Source organism: Lycium barbarum, chromosome 7, assembly GCF_019175385.1.
Source record: "Lycium barbarum isolate Lr01 chromosome 7, ASM1917538v2, whole genome shotgun sequence".
Classification (NCBI taxonomy): Eukaryota; Viridiplantae; Streptophyta; class Magnoliopsida; order Solanales; family Solanaceae; genus Lycium; species Lycium barbarum.
Window position 1 is genome coordinate 110,903,843 of NC_083343.1, and position 21,380 is coordinate 110,925,222.

Genomic DNA, 21,380 nt, shown 5'->3' on the forward strand with positions numbered 1-21,380 from the left:
AGGCTACAGGGCATTTAGGAAATGTGACCTTCTTTGCATTCTGAAATCGTGCGATAGAGCTAAGTTGCCAGGCTTCCATATTCCTTTTCCTAAACCTGTGTTATGGTTTCAGTAATGCCGCCGAAGAAAAAGGCTACGATGGCCGAGAAAGCCAAGGGGGTGGCGGCCCGCAGAGTTGAACGGGAGCTAGACGAAGAAGAATCTCACAATGAAGCTCCCCCTCAGACTTTTCCTGCTCCCCCTGCACCAGCAGAGCAGGAAAGAGTTCCAGCTCCAGTCCCACCGCCAGCAGCTCCGGGCCAACAGATGGCAGAGGCCATCCAGTTATTGACCTAGTTAGTTGCCGCGCAGGCTCAGCGGCAAGATGTAGACCCGGGAGACAGGGCGGTAAGCGCAAGGGCCCGAGACTTTATTACCCTGAAGCCGCCAGAGTTCTATGGATCGAAGCCAGAGGAGGACCCGCAGGGTTTTATAGACGAGATGCTGAGGACTCTGAGGATCATACATGCTTCAGATACGGAGTCCGTAGAGTTGGCTTCATACAGGCTGCGGGATGTGGCAGTCTTGTGGTACGGTAACTGGATATCATCGAGGGGAGCAAATGCACCCCCTCCGGTTTGGCAGGAATTCACTGAGGCTTTCCTACGACATTTCCTACCGCCAGAGGTTCGACGGGCTCGAGCCGATATGTTCTTGAACCTGAGACAGGGAAATATGAGCGTTCGAGAATACAGTCTTCGTTTCAACTCGCTAGCCAGGTATGCCCCCGCCCTGATAGCTGATAGGGGAGACCATGTGCACCGGTTTGTAAGTGGGCTAGGGCCACATTTGGTTAAGGAGTGTTTGACGGCCTCACTCCAGGACGGGATGACTATTACCCGCATCCAGGCCCACGCCCAAAATCTGGAAGAGCAGTATCAGCCACGGAGAGAGGAGAGCTATCCAGAGAGGGGTTCCAGAAAAAGAGGCAGATTTTCCAGGGCTAGAAGCGAGTATATAGGGGGGCAAGCACAAGAGCAATCCAGGTATTCAGGCCAATCAGCGGCCAGTGCCCCACCTCGATTTGTGGATAGGGGATTTGATCGCCCTACTCATTCAGGATCAGGTCAGGGTGCCAGAGCTTCGGATTCCCAGTACAGAATTGATTCCGGCAGGACGGGGATTCCCCCACCACGATGTGCTCGGTGTGGCAAGCCACACTCTGGGCAGTGCTACTTAGACACCGGTGGTTGTTTTTCCTGTGGTCGGACTGACCATTTTGTACGTGATTGCCCGCTAAAGGATGGAGGAGGCCAAACTCAGCCAGCCGGATCAGCGATCGGTTCGACGTCGACCGTGCGCCCTCGTGGACAGACTTCTCAGGCTCCAGCAGGCCGCGGCCGAGGTAGGGGAGGAGCACCTAGTTCAGCCGGTCCTCCGCACCGCCTATATGCACTGACAGGACGACAGGACCCTGAGCCTTCCGCAGACGCGGCCACAGGTAATTTTTCAGTATTTTCTGTGATAGACATGTGTTAATTAACTCAAATTTTATTTTTCCCTATACTGTCCTCTGTATTACTGAACACACTGAGAATTTGGACGAAAAATGGTCATACGCATAGGTAAAAAGGCGAATACGGGAAATTGCGAAGGTCAGAACCGTAAATGAAGGAAAAGACGTGTGACGCGGACGTTTCGAAAACTGCCGAGACCTCAACTTGTTCCATATTATGTGACATAAGTAGTACGGGGAAGCGGAAGTAAAAATATTGACGCCAAGATATCGGAATGCATTAAAGTTCCAAGGTTAAGCGTGCTCAGGTGGGAGTAATTCCATGATGGGTGACCCCCTGGGAAATATGCTGAAAATTTCATAAATGAGGAAACAAGAGACGAGTGTAAAATTAGGCAGCCCAGAGTAAGTTGGGGTGTGGAAAGTGGTTAGAAACCCCATACGAGCCATATAGGCTGAGACGGATGAAGCTAACAGAAAAAGAAAAGCCATGACAACAGAAAGCCTTGGGAATGAAGGAGAAAAGTACAGGTGTCGCAGGGTGGGACCAATATTGAGTCCACACTGTCTAAGGCAAGGAATTCCTAATATGGCGACATACAGTAACATGTCTAGTGAGGGGATAGACGCGGCAGACGCCACGAAGGAGGAAATTGCAACTATAAAGATCGCAAAGGGCAGCCTAAGCTTCTAAAGATGAATATGTTAAGTGACATGAGGCACCTACGAAAGAGACCTCCCCGAAGTATTATACTACGCTATGAGGCCAGTTTAACATTCGAGGACGAATGTTCTAAAGGGGGGGAGAATGTTATATCCCGCATTTTGTGCAATCGGATAATTCAAGGCAATCGCGGGAAGACAACAAGCAAGGCCACCCTTTATGTGGTATGGTACATGAGTTGCTTATGAAAAGTCTAGAAGTGGAAATACGGAGGAAGACGAAGGGCAATTTGGAAATTGGAAAAAAAATGCTTCATGAACTACATAAACTAGTCAAAAATATAAGTGGGCTTGAAAGTCTTTTTGGGCAAAAATTAAAGGCCCAACCGGCCATTGATATGGGTCCAAGCCCATGTGGGATTATATGGTAAATTATAAAAGATGGATAGGTCATCTTTATCTCATAACACTTCTAGAAAATTCAAGAAAAGAAGAATAAAGAAAGAAGGAGAAAAGCCCTTGAGGCTTTCGGCCATAGTGAAGATCCAAGAGAAAAATTGCTAAAAATGTCTCCAAAAATCACTTTCTACTCCTTGGAGGGTGCATAACAACATGGTGGAGTTATTGGAGTGGTAGAAACAAGTATTTGTTCAAGGTGCCAAGCATAGCTAGCTTGAGTAGCTAAGTAAAAGAGGTATGATTCAAGCCTACTTTTCATGTCTTATGAATGGTTTTTATGTGTTGTAGTATGTTAGAATGAATGAAATTCATGAAAGAGAGAATTATAGTGTATGGCCGTGTATATGAACATGTGTAGGAGCCATGCTTCAATTAATTTAATTAGTGTTTGGTTGTTAGTGTTGCGGATATTATGTCGATAACGAAAGTTGAATGAATTTGGAAAGGTTGTAGTGTGTGTGCATGGTGGCCGTGAGCTTATGGTGAAATATGGAGGAAAATGAGTTAAGTTTATTTAGTGTTTTGGTTGTCGTAGTGTTGTGGATGCCTTGTTGTTAATGAATGTCCAAGGAACTTAATGAAGTTGTAATGGTGGATCCTTACTTTAGAAGTTGTATGAATAGAATGTAACGTTTCTTTGTATGCATGAAAGGCTATATGATTAGTATGATGTTGTTGGAATGTAAATATGAGGTTGTTATTGATTTTCTTGAAGTTGGAAGGTTATGAAGAAAGTGGTAAATTGAGATCATGCCTCTTGAATGGAATATGTGAATTTCTAGTAAAGTTGTTGAAGTATGTTAATAGTTTGGCCGGGTTTGAATTCCCGGATTGTGTTTGCAGAGAAATTGACTAAATTGAATGTCGAGGATGGTATATTTACAGAGGAAATGCTGCCAAAATTTCGGTAGCAAAGTGTTCCCTCAAGATTTCGACTCTAAGTATTCTAATAAGAAGTTTTGGTAAACTTGACCAATTTGCAGATTTGGACGAAATTGTGACGTGAATTTGGAGTAGCTAAAGGAGCGGAAAGAGGTATGTAAGGCTTCGCCCTTCTTTCTATGGCATGTTTTAGATATAATGAGTCGGGCACGAGCCTCGGGGACAACCCGGTTCCCCGGAATCCGTACCTAAAGTTTTCAACTTTTCGTTCAATTGAATTGAAGTAGAAAGTGTGCAAAATGATGAAAAGACCTCCTAGACCCCTATAACTTGCCTAAGTGGGACCCGATTACCCTAAGACTCATACAAGTAACTCTATGACACGTAATATGGGTAAATTGTATACGCTACCTCGTCCGGCCCGAGGTGGGCCCGATACTCTCGGATTTTCCTATAGTCTTGGTTAACGTACTTGAAGTGAATCTAAAGGGGGCCTTTGATCCCGATTCCGTCACCAAGTAATAAGTGCTATGACTACCCCAACGGGAGTGCCCCTATGATGATAATGATAATGACAATGTCGGGCAAGAGAATGTAGCTATGATAAATACGACCGGAACGACCCTATGACTAAGCCAAGTACCTTATGTAAACATTAAATTGATAAACTAATTTTCTAAATCGTATTTATACCTTCTAGTTATAATCTTATTTTCTAAGATTCCAAAACCTATGACTGTCACCTAAAATGCCTGCGATTTCATTTTTGGTTACTGTAACACTATTCTCCGTTAATAATCTCACTTTAAAATACTTGTTCCTTCTAGGTGAGACAAAGCTATCACTAGCATTTCGTACTGTAATCGGAGGTTACCGACCTTACGTCACTCCGATGGATACATGATTTTCCTTGGCTCTCTTGTGTACTTATAGGATATATGTATATAAAGCGAGTAAACGTGTATGGATATGTATGTATATTAGATAAAGAAATTGTATATGAGACATGTATATGCATAAAAGAGGAGTAAGCGTATATGTATGTGTATATGGGGAAAAAGGGAAGGGCCACTGCTATATCACCACCTGATTCAGCTGGATTCCATCCTGGACGCGGGATGCCCGGACGCGGGATATGGGATGAGCCGTACGCGGCGTCTGTATATATATATATATAATGTGTGATACCTGTGTGATGTAATATGTTGGGTTATCGTTGGGGAGGGGATTGGGGGAGCCGATTGTATTCGGCGTCTGTAAATGTAAGCAAAAGATACCGTTACTGAAACGTACTGTTTTATTTCTGTACACGAGAATAAGTAAGATGAAAATGTTGAGTCCTATGCCTATGAAAAGAAACGTTTCAAGGATGGAAAGGCAAGTCTACATGACAGCCGGCCCGAAAAGGGGTCTCCCTACTTACAGGTTACGTTCTTGCCTCGTTATACGCGCTATGACTCTGTGATATTATTATTGATCGTACTTTATGTTACTGCTTGAACTGTTTTCCATGCCTTACATACTCGGTACATTATTCGTACTGACGTCCCTTCTTGTGGACGCTGCGTTTCATGCCGCGCAGGTCAGCAGGTATACGGACCAGATTCCTAGTGCCCTATCAGCAGCATTCGACAGCGCTCCAGTTGTTCCGGAGCCTTATTTCACCGGTACTATTTTGTGTATGTATTTTCGGGCGCGACAGTACTCGGCCCTTTCTCTGTATAAATGTACTATGTCTAGAGGCTCGTAGACAGATATACACAGTCAGCTATGTACAGTTTAATGTATTTTATTCCGAATGGTCCGCGTTCTGGTGTAACGCGATATTAGAAAGTTTACTGCAAATGTTAATGTTTAGAAAAAAAAAATATGGCACTGTTTGTACAGGATAGCTAAGGGGTGCTCGGTACAAGTATCGGGTACTCGTCACGGCCCCTGGTCGGGTTGTGACAGATTCAAAGCTGAATATTGAATTGTGGACTGATTTGAAAGAAAAGTATGACCGCCTTAAGGCAACAGTATTACCAAGGACTTGGTATGAATGAATGCAATTACAGTTACAACCTGACCATATTGTAACTTTCAAGACTTTTAAGACCATAGGTATAACTTTGTTGTATTTAGAATAACTTTCTAATTAATATGTGGGGAAGTTATGAATGATGAGGACTTGTTGGAAAATATTCTTACTAACTTTCATGCCTCAAATATGGTGTTACAATAGGAGAAAAATGACAAAAATGATCCCTTATCTTTAGTAGTAGATTTAAAATAGTCTCTTAAGTATCGACTGAGCATTTTTGGTCCTTTAACTTTGTCAAAAGTGAGCAGTTCTGTGCTCCATCAAATATGTACCGAATTCTGATCGTTAAATTTAACCGAAACTATAAAAAAAAAAATTAATTAGAAACACCAAACATTTTCATCAAATTTCAAAATCCACAACATAAGAAAGTTACAGATAATTTTCTTATATGATTCAATTTTTTTTTTTTCGGTTTAATTTTTTAATTTATCTTGGACACCTCAAATAGGTTTAGGGAGAAGAAAAAGAGAGCAAGATAATGGCCAGCAAGGTTTTTGTCAAGTTTTGGGGAGGAGGGCGGTGGCATTGGAGAAATTATTAGCATTGAGCTATTGGCCGCCAAGGCTAGCTATAACTTTGATTACGAGTTGAGTCGAACCTAATAGTTTTGACTAAAATATTATATTTCTCCTGAAATTTTGATTGATTATATATAAATTATTAATTCAATAACTTAAAAGAGGTAGAAATATTGTATAAATTTCAAATCTTGGCTCGTCTCTATCGGCGGCTGGCCACACTTAATAATTTCCTGATACTTTTATGACTAGAAATGTAATATAATAGTACTTCATATTTAATTGCACCCATGCCATGTATTCATTATCGAGGCTATTATTTCCTTCACTTGTTTATTGAGGCTACCGCATCTTTTTGCAACATGATAATAACCAAAGAATATGCTTAAAAAGGAATTTACATCTTTTAACAAAAGTTAAAAAATGGTGACAATGCCAAAGTCGCTTTACTCAAAAACAAATTAAAGAAACAGTTATCACATGCCTAATGTTTTCTCATTTTTGGGTTGTTCTTTCTTGTTCCTTCAATAATGTAACTAAAAGGGTATACTTCTTGCAGAATTCCAAAATTGTGTCTATCCTTAGGTCCGTCGTCTTTATCAAAATAGAAAAAAAAAAATTAAAATATTTCACTTCTGGAAAGTGTTTACCCCTAATGATTTGAGCAATTGTTCTACTTTCATAATTCATATTGGCACATTGCAAAAGATATCTTCCTATTTCTGTGTGTTTGACAAAAACAATGGATTTCACTTTAGATTACTCTCTCCGGATAAAAAAAAAAGTGTCCACTTATTAAATCAAAAAATAATTAACTTTATCTTTTCAGATTTGCTCTTATTAAGTGTTATGTGATCAAATCTCAATGCCTATTTAATTAGGGGTAGTTTAGTCAATTTACATATTTTTTTCTTGGAGTAAATAGTTTCTTAAGGGGTGTGCAAATGGTTAAGTGGACTTTTTTTTTTAATCCGGAGGGAGTATTACCTGAGTTCTACAATACTCTTTCACACTGTTCAAAGGCCGCCTATAATTAAACAGTTTTAAACAAAAATATTAAGAATCAAAACAAAGAATAGGAGATCATACTTTCAACGAAAATTCTTGAGATCCCCGAAATATTTTCAATACAAAATGGACTTTTGGGTTAATGCACGTTACCTTTAATATTTCCTCGTCTCAAATTATCTTTCGTGATTTTTTTTTATACGTCCTTGAAGAAATATTAATCACGAGGAATTTTTAGCTATTTTGCCCTTCATTTGTATTAATATTGATAACATCACCTCATAAATGAGATGTTTGTAGTCCTCAAGAATAATAAATATTAAGGGTGAAACGGAAAAAAAAATTGTGTTAATTTCTAAAACGATAAATAATTTAAGATAATTATTTTTTAAAATCACGTCAAATAATTTGAGACCGGAATACATTTTTATCGAGACCAAAAAAAAGTACCAATACATTTTTCTCCATCTTTTGCTTTATATTGGTGATGACAACACAACGACGTCATTGTCTGGGCCCCAAGTGTTTTGATTAAGTTATTTCTATTTGTTTATTATTCCCAATAATTGGGGTAGACACATTAGTTCACCAAGTGTCATCTTAGTGAATAAACTAAAATACGACCCCCCACCCCCGCGCCCCTCGCGCCCCCAAACAACCCTCTGTTTTTTTTTTAAAAAATTTGAATTAGGAAACGCAAATGTTCTTTGGAAAGTTCCTAATTTTAATTGGGCTTATCCCTCTGTATGTCGTTGTTAACTGTCATATTGTCATTGTCACCTAGCATAAATTATAAATGATAATAATAGCTAAATGTTGATTCCTCCTTTTTGCCTGTCACGAAGAATTGGCCACGTGAAACCCACTGACCCCCCCCCCCCCCCGCGGCAACACACCCCACACACCCCAAGCGACAAAGAAAGAAAGACAAGTCAGTTTTTTTATCTCAATAACATTTTCTTCCTTCTGAAATTTGAATACTTACTTTTACTTAAGAAAAAGATGGGTTTTTTTTCCACCGACACTAACAAGAAAAAGATGGTGAAAATTGGATTTTTTTTTAGTAGAAGTCAAATGTTCAAACAACTTGAAATAATCATTCAAACCAATACCACCTCGGGTGGAGTTAATATGGAAATAAGAGTTCCGCATAATCCAGTATATATTTGTTGAAAAATTCACTAAAATAGGTATGTATATACCCGAATACACGCGAAACAGGTAAAACATAACTATATTTGACTGACTGTATTTTGAAATTGTGTATTTGAATACAGTCAAATACAAGCGAAATAGCTATAACATAGCTACAAAATGTAATTAAGAAAAAGGTAGCTACGATTGATTTAGAAGCCTAGAAACTATAATTATTTATGTAAATTACCCTATAATAAACTTTAGAGCCCATCTATTTCAAATCCTAAATCGACCACTTAAATATACCAACACTCCAAAAAATTTAACTTGCAAAATTTTTTATGCAAAATTTACTTTAAGAAACTCTAAATATACCAACTTCTAAAGATCATATGCAAGTGAAGTTCAATAATTACACAAATAATCGCCAAAATGTTGGTACATGAGGTATCTTATCTTTTCTTTACAGATCAACAAAAGAAAGATTAAATGGGACGTAAAGTATGGATCACTTTTGAGCTTCCCTTGTGATGCAAGTTCTCTTTTCCCCTTTACAACCACTTTCTCATTGAGTTTTTCCAGATATATAGGATCTTTGGCAAACTTCCCCTGAAACTTGGAATTAGCCTCTTGTAACGATAACGTATGAAACTCAGAAATGAACGTCTGTTTGATCCAACGTACGTCGATAACAAATTGCCAAATACAGTGAAAATGAACCAGTAAGGTGGATATTTACTCTTGGTACGATAATGCACAACTATCATCTTTCTGAAACCTTTTCTGTAGTTATGGATTCAGAACTGAGAAGCCTTTCCGCTTCATCATTCGCCTCGGCTTGGATTTTCCATTTCTGCAAATAATGGACGAATAACAGTATTAATGCCAAGACTGTATGGTGTTTAAACGTAACCTACAGGATTACGGTCTACAGAGTCAATTATAATAAAAACAAACACATACTTCCTCAAGATTTTCAAGCTCCATTATTTGTTGTATTTGTTCAGCAATACTTTCCTGCATAGAATAAAGAAGATGAAAATAGCGCAAGTAGAATGCTAAAATTGCACCTTCACAAAGCAACGTGAATGACGAAATCTAGGTAAGAGTAGACCGCACCACTAACCACAACTACATTTTGGCTGGTGATAATATTCTTTGTTACATTTCCCATCTCAAACAGTTGCATAACTACCTCGCTTATAGTTTTCAAATGTAATTTAGAGAATAGGGAATGTCAAAATTATAACAAAGTGATCCTTACCGCATTGCCTGCTGCTTCAGCAGCAAGAACATCTGAATCCATCTCTACTTCAATTTCTATAATGGAAGAAATCTGCAATACAGAAGATATATGTATTCATAAATTTGGAATGCATGTTCAATGATATTTGAGCTTCACTGATCCAACTGAGCATTTCTGGAAACATAACGTACTCTTGCATAGCTTTCAATCAGCTCGATCCTTCGCCTAAGGGAGCTTTCCAAGCTTTCACGCACCCTTTTCACTCTACTTCTCCGGGCCCTTAGATCAAAGAGAAAGTCATGTGATGTGTGACAATGAAGCATATATACTTTAGTCTAAACAGAAGCCTATAATAAACAAGAACAGGTATAGAGATTTAAGAGGCTTTTACCGATAAGCAGGTTCTCCAACAGCAAAGATTTTGTTTTCCAGTTGGCACATGCGAGCCAACATCCAGACCTAAAGAATAAGTAAATAATATTTTACCTCAAAATACATGATCAAGACAATAAATCATACAAAGAATTGATGCCAGAACACTTCCAGAAATCAACTATAATGAAGCAAATCTATGCTATTCAACTAGTTTTAAAATGAAACTAAAAAAAATCAATATTGCCTTTCTACCGAAACCATGTTTTAACACTCAATGGTAGATAATAGCCAACTCAATAATAATTACAGAGTGAAACAAACGAAGATTTATGACATACAAATGGTCCAGAAGCATGAATTCCAGGGGCATGGGAATTTTGACAGCAAAATGAGGGAACTTTACAAAATGAACATATCAATGGTCTTTGCATGACTCTATGGTAACATTATGCTGCTTCCTACCATTTTTCACAGCTAGAAATTCCGTTTTTTAGTCCAAAACTAACTGCCAACTAAAATTTTCAACAAAAGAAACAGAAACTAAAAGGTATAAACAGAGGCAGATGCAGGACACAAAGTTCCAATCAACGATCTTTAGATAAGTCAGGTGGCCAGAGCAAGGAAATTCATTGATGAGACTCAAGAGTGAATGATTAGGTTATCTCTGTAGAGATAGATAGATAGAGAGAGAGGTGCAAAGGAATGAGGAATATCTAACTAGTGAGTGAAAATCATTAAGCAACTGCTTTTGCCTAGAAAAAGCATTGAGAAAGATTCCCTTAACGCAATAACTATCCAACTAATTTTGAACTAAGATTTGAAGGAAAATGAGGTAAAAGAATCAAAACCCTCTAAACAATTTTCAAAAGAACACGGGAGCATCAATAATAAAAATGCTTTCGAACCAACAAAACAACTGTTGAATCAAACATATAAGTGTAATTTATTTACTCTCTTCATCTGAGTATCTCATATATGCTGACAGTCAGAGGCGGAGGATTTGACTTTCAGGGAAAAATCCAAAACTATAAAAAATAGAAATGTTGTTGGAATGATTTGAACTCACAAATTTTGTTTCGTGAAATGACACTAAGAGTCTTCTAAACTGCACCAGCTATTCCTTTGTAAAAAGTGCATAGTACAAATACATATTTTTGTGGTTTTAGATAAAATGACTTTTCTAGTTTCTAGAAGATATAAACCTTGTCCCTTGTACTATGTTTAAAGTCCTAGTCATCAACAGATCAAGGAAGCAGAGAAAGCATGTAGCAGTCAACCCAAGTATGCAGGCATGAGACAAGGCGACTTAATCAAAGAGATCCCTGTTCTTATTCTTTTTCATTTCAGCTGCCTTTTATCTTATCAGGACCCAGGCAGGAAGTTGATTGCTACTTGCTAGACGTAACTGCTACCAGAGAACAAGTGATTTAACAAAGTTGCACAGGAGGAGTATACCTCATTCTCAGCAGATTCTTTCAACTCCTTTATCCGTGATTGGAGCACATCATACTGAGATAAGAGTTGCTGCCTGATGGCAAGTGTATCAACTAATCTCTGAGGAAGCTGTCAGCAAAAAGAAGAGAAAAGTAAGATGCTGTCTTATTTCTGTACCTTGTAAAGGCAGTATAAGACTACAAAGAATAACCTGGGTATGTATAGCAAAAAACTCCAGCAAAGTGAATATAACCATTCTACAAAGAGACACTTAACCTATGATTTTACTTCTCTGACTTAATGCTCAATAAGGAAAAAGAAAGGCAACACAAAATGTGAATTTGTAGTTAGATAGTTTCTGTTTTCTCCTGTCTCCTTAGCGGGTGGGTAGGGAAACTCCAGAAGGAGCACATTTGTTGAATTCGTAAATAAGCTTGTGAATACAACTTTTAGATACCATCCTTCATCAATGAACTTAATTGCAAGAAATATCACATTATGTTACCTTGCTGAATTGAGGGAAAACCAGCCTGTTTAAAGTGGCCCCAAGAGTGATTGAGGAAACTGCAGCAACCGTTATAATCTGAGGTAAGTTGGGATCTATCATTCCAGAGGCAGCATCTCCAGTGGCAAATACAGCAAGAAGAGGAATCAGGATGGAAGGGTTTAACAAAGATGGGCTTTTATCTTTTTTGGGTGCTCTTAGTAAGGGTGATTCACGGCCATCTCTGTGGTTAGTCAAGCACAAAGGCTCTCCTGGGTAAACATTTGGAGCTTTTGGATTTAACTTTAATGGACCCACCTCTCGGTAAACATATGGCGGTGCTGCTACAGCAATGGTCACTCTCTCGCCTTCTTGTGCAGGAAGATCAACTGTTTCAGTAGCAAATCTGTGTGTTCGTGCCATTCCAGATGGGGTCTCCACCTACAGAAAGTGCCAAAGTTGATTTCCAGAAGCCTCTTCTAAGAAATATGAAAAGACTGGTCGAAAGGAATTGTCTCAAAATAATAGAAGCAAGAACTCCACTACAGGAAAAAAGTCGAAAAGATTCAAGTGAAGCAGGTGGGTAAACCAGTAATAACTACTGATATGTATGGCTTTTAAAGGAAATGTACCACAATCGAATGAACAGCAGCTGGAATGTTTTGCTTTATCGGCAGGAATCTTAGTCCCCTTCTCCATGCAGAAATATCCATGCTGCGTTCGGCAGGAGGAGAACCTTAGAAAAAGTGAATATCCAAGGATCAACACCATACACTAACACACTTCTTATGACAAACAATGGAACAAGAGTAAAATAGTAATAATATGTTTGGCCTATGCATTAAAATTCAAGAATAGCATATGAGCTTATGAAAAATCTAAAAGAAAAATAGTGTATAAACAATCACGGCAGTTGTCCGAGTGTTGCTTATATTTTTCTTTTTAACTTTTTGCTGGTATGTGTCGAAGTTGTTTGAAATAATGTGTACAGAGTCTGCTTTTCAAGAATTTAACAAAGTACAACCACTTCAATCAAAAGACAACTGGACAGTAGTTAAAGAAAACCAACCTAATTTCTTCTGACTCTATACTAATAATATTGCCTGAAACAAGCTCATACTGGTAGCGGCATTTTGAACAGGACACAACCTGCAGAAGTGGGTTTCTTACGTCAATATACTAGAAATAACATACAAGAAGCACATTGACGTTAAAGTGGAGAAACTATCGTAATGTTTACGTTGAGGTGGTTTAGTATGTCATAAGACTGATGGAAAATCTTTTTTTACACATAATCCACACAGTAACTGACCAGGTTGATCGGCAATGCCTAGTATAATTTGCATGTGGGAACTGAGAGGAGCATCTGATCTCAATGGCAATGACAAACTATTCATCATCACAACAAGAAACAGACTACTCAAATTGCCTTTTCTTAAACCACCTCGAGACATCATATCTCTTTTTTTTTGGCCAGTAAATGGAAAATAAGTATAGTCCTTTAACAATAGCACTTTCTTCCGCCAATTTTGTGTGTTCACACTTTAAAGAAAAAGATTAATAACAGAAAATAAACAGGTCAGCCAACAGCAAACCAGCTCTTTCCTCAGTGGATCTGGTTGGTTGATCCTAAGCAGCTCAAATCACCACTAACAACATTCTACTGTAGAAAAACAGACACAATCTTCAGTATTTTGTGCATACCTGGATACCATCTTGTGGCTGAGCAACAGTAACAGCAATCATGCAAGTTGGACATCGCACAACTTTGCCGAAGAGAACCTGCCCAGACACCAAGCTGCATGTTACTTTATGTGCAGTCGAACAGCAATAAGAAAGCTGAGTAAAAGCACCCAGGTTCAGATTATTTCTAAAAGAATCTTCATTAGTCTTCCTATACCATCACACATTTCGATATGTAAATTGATGATGACAAAGTTACCAATACCAGATACTGAGCATATCAGTGAGATGACAGCAAGTTCCGTGTTCCTATTGGGAGAAGATGTGCAATTTGGGTATAGCCTATATTTGAGATCTTAAGTGCTAGGATTTCTAGTGGAAACTTTATGAATCTAAATGGCCTTGAATTTGCTGTGACTGCATTTATGTCATACCACAGATCTCAAAGGACAACTCATTTACACAAACAGTAAATGGGATTGACAAGCATGGAAGACGTTTGAATGTCGGACAATTCCATTTAAATTAAGAACTGAAATTGGAACATATTTCACGACAAAATTGAGATAAATAAGTGAAATGGGGCATGTACTTTTCCTTCAGCCAGTAGCACATACACAAACTTGTGGCCGGAAAGTTCTAAATCACACTTTAAAGACAGTGGTTGAAAATATAATAATATAACCTAAACATATTCAAGACTTCAGATCAACTCTTTTAATTGACTATTGTATAACCAATGGTCCTATCATTTTCAGGGAAGATATCGGCCATGTTGCTGTTAGTATACAACAATTACAAATAAAGTAAAATAAATTATAAATTCTAACTCGTATCTTGATTAAGTAAACAAAGTTAACAAGATAGAATGCTGATTCATATAGCTACATCGTCTAGGGTAAAGCCGAACCTTAAGTGATCCATACTATTCTTGTATAGTATATTTTCCCTATCAACAAACTTACAAATACATAGTCCATTCCTGGCAGTTTGCTCGTCCAAAATTCCGAAGTGGTTTATAAGGTAAAGTAATTACAATACTGATTCACAGTAAATTGCTTATCTGACTAGAATAGTCAGTAATGACTAATATACTTAATCTACCACAGAAAATTCTTCATATCGGCATTGCTGCTCATATAGAGAGAATGTGCAACTCTAACACATTAACATACTTAGAGCAGACTAAAACAAAAGCAAGTTGGAGTGAGTGAAGAAATAATGACCTCTTCACTAGAAGAAATGCCCACTCGACAAACATTGGCGATGATTTTAAGGGCATCTGAAACCCTCAGCTGCGTTGCAAGTCCTCGAACTAACAAGGTATATGTAGTAACATCTGGCCTTGACCACCTCCATCTATCATAGGATGGGCCTCTGTCTGAAACAGATGTCCCTTAAATATGGGCAAGTCAAGTGCATCAATATTAGGGGCTATCAATGAAATCTGGTCACAACATACAAGAGAATAATAGTGAAAGAAGTACTCCATATCAAAAAAACTTGCGATGACACGTTCCACATCTTTTATTAATCTTTTTTTTTTTTTTTTTTTTTTTGAAAAGCACATCTTTTATTAATCTCAAATTCCTCCACATCTTTTATTAATCTCAAATTCCTCATATTGGAAAGCTTAACTATATTATATAAGGAGGTTGCTAAAAGCAGTGACGCCACCCCCTATATTTGGGGGGTGGGGGTGGGGGTGGGGATGGAGGGATTTATAATTTGAAAAGCTGGTTTGTTAAAGAAAATTCACATTGTTGTTTAAAAATTCAAATTACTGAAGAAACTTTTTTTGATCAGGCAACAAATTACTGAATGAACTTACGTCTTGAAGGTTGAAAATTTATATAGAAACAGAATGGTGTCAAACAACTTGAAACGGATGGAGTACCTTTTAAAGATTTTGGAAAAAGTTCTTATCAAATTCACAAGTCATTGAGTAACACAAAAGTTGCATCTTTTTACCCTTTGATACAAAAAGCAATGATCATAGTTCATAGCAGGCGCTTCAACACGAACATGTATTATGAAAGGCCAGGGAATCACTTCCTCAAGAATAATAAATTGCCTTCAACATGTGAGTGAAAATGGCCATTTAGTTACCACATCGCATACATAATCAAAGTTCCAACTTCGGATGGAAACAATGAACGAATTTCCACCCCCCAAAGCAAACTTCTCCCACATATGTAGATGTCACAAGCAACAGAAAAAACTTCGCATTTTTCGAAATATATCTCCTCAAGTCTTCAGGAATAACCATAAAGCATTCATCTTTCTTTTAAAACCACTCAACCGCTACCCCCAAACAACCCGCACAAAAGAAAAAAGACAAAATAGAAAAAATGATACTCAAATATTAATTAATACAATATACCTTCATGACCAAAAAAAATCTCTTCTTCAACATGATAATGAACATTCTGAAAGCTAAATACTGTCCTCAACGGCACACTTTCCTTTTCAATCTATTCCAACAAAAATGTCACATTTCTATATTTAGAAACAATTTTAACTTTTAAAATTTCTATTTAATCCCAGATGATTTATTTATTTGATGACTTTGTTTCAGACCACAAGTAAGTATCTTCTCTTGGTTTCATATTAATTTAATTTGATTAATCTCTCCGTCCAAACTACACTACTTTCCTTTTTAGTCGGTCCCAACAATTTAACTTTAATTTCTCACTTTATCTTCAATTAAATGATTTATACACACATTTTTCGTCGCTTGTTTTAGACCACAAGTTCCAAAAAGTGTTCTTTTTTTTTCTTTAACTTTGTGCTCAGGCAAACATCATCACATAAATTGAGACAGAGGACTACTAAAATGTACCAGGATCAAAAGTGGAACGCATAGCATCGAACACATTAAGTGCCAAGTCAGCATTGCAACGATCAAATGCAGCAGAAATAATGAAACAGCAATCATTACAACTAACAACACCACCATTTTTCCCCGTCTTTTCGGATATTATATCCAACACCTCACTCGCATATTTGCAAGCGCAAATCCGACTAATCAATTCATCATCTAACACCTTGTTTTCACCCTCAGCTTCACTTAACGAAGCTTTAGGCCTAAAGTTAGGGATTTTTGGGGAAGAAAAAGTAGTGAGGTGTTTGGAGAAAGGGGTAGTAGAAGAAGAAGAAGAGAGGAGAAAATAGTAATTTGGAAAACGGTAAAAGGAAGGGAAAGAAGAGAAACGGGGAAAAGAAGGAGAAAACAAGCAGAGAGTCATGTTTGAGTTGTGAGAGAATTGTTTTGGGGAGGATTAGTATATCTCTGAAGATCAGGAACGAGAGGTGGTTGTTATTGGGAGGGAATAATATTGGAAATGAAAGGGAAGGGGAATAAAGGAAAAAACGAAAAGTGGAGGTGCGGGGAATCGAACCCCGTGCCTCTCGCATGCGAAGCGAGCGCTCTACCATATGAGCTACACCCCCATTGCTGATCTTTGTACTCGAGAAACGAACATAAATGGTTCCTTTATTACGAGAGTACTATGTACTTACCGGTTTCGGTCCTTAAGTTTGCCACAAATTAACAAAAATGGTCCCTTAACTATGAGGGTTGGTTAAAAATAGTCTCTTAATAGTTTTGGTCCTTTAAGTTCGCCAAAAGTTAACACTTTTAGTCTCCAACAAAATATTAACTCTGTTTTTTAGATTTGACGAGAACTATGAAAAAAAAAGAGAAAAAATAGCGAGAACTCACATTTAGAGGTACGCATTATTAAAGAAATGACCAAATACCTTAGGATAGAACTGACGGACGTTAGTCGGTTATAGGAAAAACTAGAGGAAAAACCTACGGACTTGATAATATTAGAAAATAGTGTCTCGGAACACAAAGACCGACAGACTCTGTCGATTAAAACCGAAGGAGTAAGTAAAATATACTAGACTCATTTTTACTGAAAACCCGGTATAAAAATAAATATTTCCATTGTAGTGATTCTTTTTTTTTTTTTTTTTTTAAAGTCCGCACATTTTTCCTGGAAAATAACTGACGGATGTCCGTTTGTTTTTTTAAAAAAATAATAAAAATTAAAAGAAAATTAAAAACAAGTGTCCCTCAATTTTATCCATCGATTTCCGTCCATCATTTTTTTGCTTGTTTTTAGTAGTGACAACTTTTGTAGTTTCCGTTACTTTTAATTTATTTCTTAAGTCTGGTGTATTTTACTTAGTTGATGGATTCCCTCGGTTTTAATTGACATAGTTCATCAGTCTTTGTGTTCCGAAACACTATTTTCTGAAATTATCAAGTTTGTTGATTTTTTCCTTGGTTTTTCCTTGTAATGGACTAACGTCCGTCGGTTTTGTCCCGAGATATTTGATCTTTTATTTAGTGATGTGTACCTCTAAATGTGAGTTCTCACTAATTTCTTCTTTTATTTCATAGTTCTCGTCATATCAAATAAATAGAGTTCGATATATTTCGTTGAAGACTAAAAGTATTAACTTTTGGCGAACTTAAAGGACCGAAACTATTAAGCGCATACTTAAGAGACTATTTTTAACCAACTCTCATATTTAAGTGACCATTTATGTTCTTTTCTCGAGTACAAAGATCAGCAATGGGGGTGTAGCTCATATAGTAGGGCACAAAAGAACAAATTCAATGAGCTCAATTTTTCAGATGGGAAGATCAAGAGAAACATGATAGAAGCTTTCAAATTCACCCATGGGAAGATGTGTCATGCCCCGAATCTGAAACTGGATATAACACGGCATCCGGTGTCTGACTATATGTGACCGATCGAATCAACTGGCTGACTGAATCAATATGTGATATCAAAATGTGATCTATCCGTCGATTTCGTCCCGAGGTATTTGGTCTTTTCTTTAGTGATGTGTACCTCTAAATGTGAGTTCTTGTTAACTTTTTCCTATTTTTTCATAGTTCTCGTCAAATCAAACAAACATAGTTCAATGAATATTTTGTTGGAGACTAAAAGTATTAACTTTTGGCTAACTTAAAGGACGAAAACTGTTAAACGCATACTTAAGATACTATTTTTAACCTACCCTCTTAGTTAAGAGACCATTTTTGTTAAGTTGTGGCAAACTAAAGGAAAAACCGTTTAGTGCATAGTTAAGTGACTATTTTGAACCCACTCTCATAGTTAAAGGACCATTTATGTCCTTTTCTCCTTTGTACTCCCTCCGTTCACTTTTACTTAAGTTACGGTTCGCATTTCGTGGGCGGGATTAGCTCTCGAAAAGCCACTAGGAGGTAGTTGGTGCTCTTTCGGACTTTATTTTCGAAAAATAGTCGCCACCTAATTTATGGGTAAACTGGGAAAACTGGGTCCAAAGGATGTATTCAAATGTAGCAAAAAGCCATTATAATCCAAAGTTATAGGTAAGGGTTCTGGTTATCTCTTAGGGAAAGTGTTAGGCACCTAGTATTAAGGATCCGTAATATATAAGTTGACCTTCGAATTCCAATGTGTGAATTATGCATGAACTATTTATATTTGTGTTTATTTTCCCGTATTTATAAAAGACTATCATTTGGCATATCTTTTTTTTTTTTTTTTTTTGAAAAGAATTGAATATATTCCCTTTATATAAGGGTACTTTAGGTTGGATTTATAATACTCAGATAAGAATAATTCCTTTTATGTATAAGGATAGTACATTTTGTTTTGAAAAGTGTCAACCCATTTGGATTTGTAAATATGTATATAAGTACATATATACATATATACACATATATACACACATATATATACACACATACACACACACACACACACACATATTAGACCATATACTACTCCAAAACATCCCATTCTAGGTCCTCATATTTACCAATGCGTTTCATTTTATTTGAATAAGTCCGATTTATAAAAATGATTTGATTTTTTTTATTTTTCTTGGATTCGTATATATGTAAGCAAAATTGATTTTGGTTTGAGCTGGGCTTGGGCCCAAAATCTGCATTTTTTGTTTTATGAAAAAGTATTTTAGTTGGGGCTTGGCCTAAAATTTTGATTTTTTGTTTATGTTGGGCTTCAACCCAAAAATCATTTTTCCTTTTCAGATTCAGTCCAATTCATATACTTGAAACCTCTCATTTGAAAACTGGTTTGTAAATTTTTTAAAGAAGCACTCCGTATTATTTTGTAATCCAAAGCCATTGATCTTCTTAAATTCTAAAGACTTGTATTCAAAAATCAGTTTGTAACTTCTCGATTTCTCATTTGAAAACTGGTTTGTAAATTTTTTAGAGAAGCACTCCATATTATTTTGTAATCCAAAGCCGTTGATCTTCTTAAAATTCTAAAGACTTGTATTCAAAAATCAGTTTGTAACTTCTCAATTTATTTTTGCAAAAATTGTTTAAGCACGTATTCGGGATTTTGAAAACCATTTTGGAGGCCTAAAGTATACTAAACGGCATGAGCACTGTTGTCCTAAGACAACTAGTTCCAAACAAAAAAAATTCCAATAACAATGTGAGTCTTTACAAATGTTCACAAACCACAATACAACATTTAAAGATAAATAATGAAATAATGAAATAGAAGAGCTAGGCTAGGGGCTTACCAAGCCCCTAGTTAGCCATTTTTATCCATTGTTGGGCCTTCAATGCATTTTCATATACCTATGTATATCAACTTCCCTTTCCATGTCAAACTATCTTCGAAAGAAGGAAAGATCTATTGGGCCTTGGCCCAACAATTTGGCTTGACACAGGCCTAAGTGGCCAAAGAGGGTGACGAGGATAAGAGAGGAAAAAGGAACCCGGTTAGAATTTATTTATTGTGCTTATCATTAAGAATAACGAACTAAATACAATTACATATGCATATATCAACAAAGCATATACAATATCAGATTGTAGTATGGCCACAACAAATTCAGGAAATGGGCCTGGCAAGCCCCAATCACACATAAATCGTAAAAACTCCTACTAAGACTGAAGGACAGGCCCAAACTTGTTCCTTTGTGCTAACCCGAGCCTAAAATGGGCCATGCTATATCCATTTAGAAGTTTGGAAACTATATTCAAGCTGACAGACTCTAAGGATTAAGGCCCAAGGGAATCCTATCTGATTTTAACTTGATATACACTTATATGCATGTGATACACCATTTGATATACACTTTGACATGTATATCAGGTGTGTATACCCGGTATACATCTGACAACTCAACTATCACTTACATAAAAGGTTAAGTCTTATGAAGGCTCATATATCATGTATACACCTCTATTTTTAAAACTTAAGTGATTAATTAACCTGCCCATTTTAACAAATCTAATTCCAACTCTTTTTTTAATTATTTATCCTGATTAAACTACACTGGGCTGGGTCAAAACAACTCTAATCCATCCAAGTATCACCTTAATCCTATGGTCCAATTAGAATTATCAGCCGTTAGCTTAAGTTGATTGTACTGAACTGGGTTGCAAGCGACTCCAAGTATTTCCCAAATTCACCTTAAGCTTTTGACTCTATTAACCCCCTAATCCATTTTTCATTTATCATTATGCTGCCAAACAAGACCTAAGTCCTAATCTAGACTCCAACATAACCAATAGGATGCCCAACATGCATCAGAGTTGCATAGCATGAATACATAGTCTCAACTGAGTTAAGCAGATCCCAAATTTGATGCAAGTAACCTCAATCAACAACTACAACATTTGACAAAGCTAGGCAGTTCAGCTCAAGTAGGCATCAGAAACATGTAATCAAACATTCAGCTATCAACAGAGGGCACTTAATACCATTCTTTGCAATCTAAAGACACATGCCATGATATAAATAACAAGGAAAGAACTTGAATCAACCCATAACTCTATCTTAAACTAAGGCCAAATCTGCTCAGGACTCTTACTACACCATTTTCTCATGTTTCGGAGATTAAACATTATAAGTGAA

The 21,380-nt window shown here is 37.1% G+C and overlaps 1 protein-coding gene and 1 non-coding gene across 3 annotated transcripts; both read right to left on the minus strand.

Moving 5' to 3' along the window:
* Window positions 1-8,597: 8,597 nt before the first annotated feature.
* LOC132603799 (uncharacterized) lies at window positions 8,598-16,792 on the minus strand. 2 transcript variants are annotated; one of them, XM_060317042.1, is made up of 12 exons: window positions 16,313-16,792; window positions 14,697-14,866; window positions 13,492-13,569; window positions 12,857-12,936; window positions 12,420-12,501; window positions 11,809-12,228; window positions 11,325-11,432; window positions 9,886-9,953; window positions 9,686-9,773; window positions 9,513-9,584; window positions 9,212-9,265; window positions 8,598-9,101 (listed from the first exon to the last, which is right to left on the minus strand). In XM_060317042.1, exons 1-12 carry the CDS (start codon window positions 16,716-16,718, stop codon window positions 9,012-9,014), a joined length of 1,716 nt encoding a protein of 571 aa, XP_060173025.1. In that variant the 5' UTR covers window positions 16,719-16,792; the 3' UTR covers window positions 8,598-9,011. The 2 variants fall into 2 exon arrangements, with proteins under 2 accessions (XP_060173025.1, XP_060173026.1); XM_060317043.1 differs by lacking the exon at window positions 16,313-16,792 and adding an exon at window positions 15,442-15,544.
* Window positions 16,793-16,850: 58 nt separating this feature from the next.
* TRNAA-CGC (transfer RNA alanine (anticodon CGC)) lies at window positions 16,851-16,923 on the minus strand. Its single transcript has one exon. It is a non-coding gene; the product is annotated as a tRNA-Ala (tRNA).
* Between the last annotated feature and the right edge of the window lie 4,457 nt (window positions 16,924-21,380).

Excerpts from the sequence above, each read along its gene's own strand:
- LOC132603799 (XM_060317042.1), bottom strand. The coding sequence starts at position 16,718 with ATGACTCTCTGCTTGTTTTCTCCTTCTTTTCCCCGTTTCTCTTCTTTC. Across the intron at positions 12,229-12,419 it reads CTGCTGTTCATTCGATTGTG|GTGGAGACCCCATCTGGAAT; the intron begins GTACATTTCCTT and ends CACTTTCTGTAG. Across the intron at positions 9,774-9,885 it reads GTTGGAGAACCTGCTTATCG|GGCCCGGAGAAGTAGAGTGA; the intron begins GTAAAAGCCTCT and ends CTTTGATCTAAG.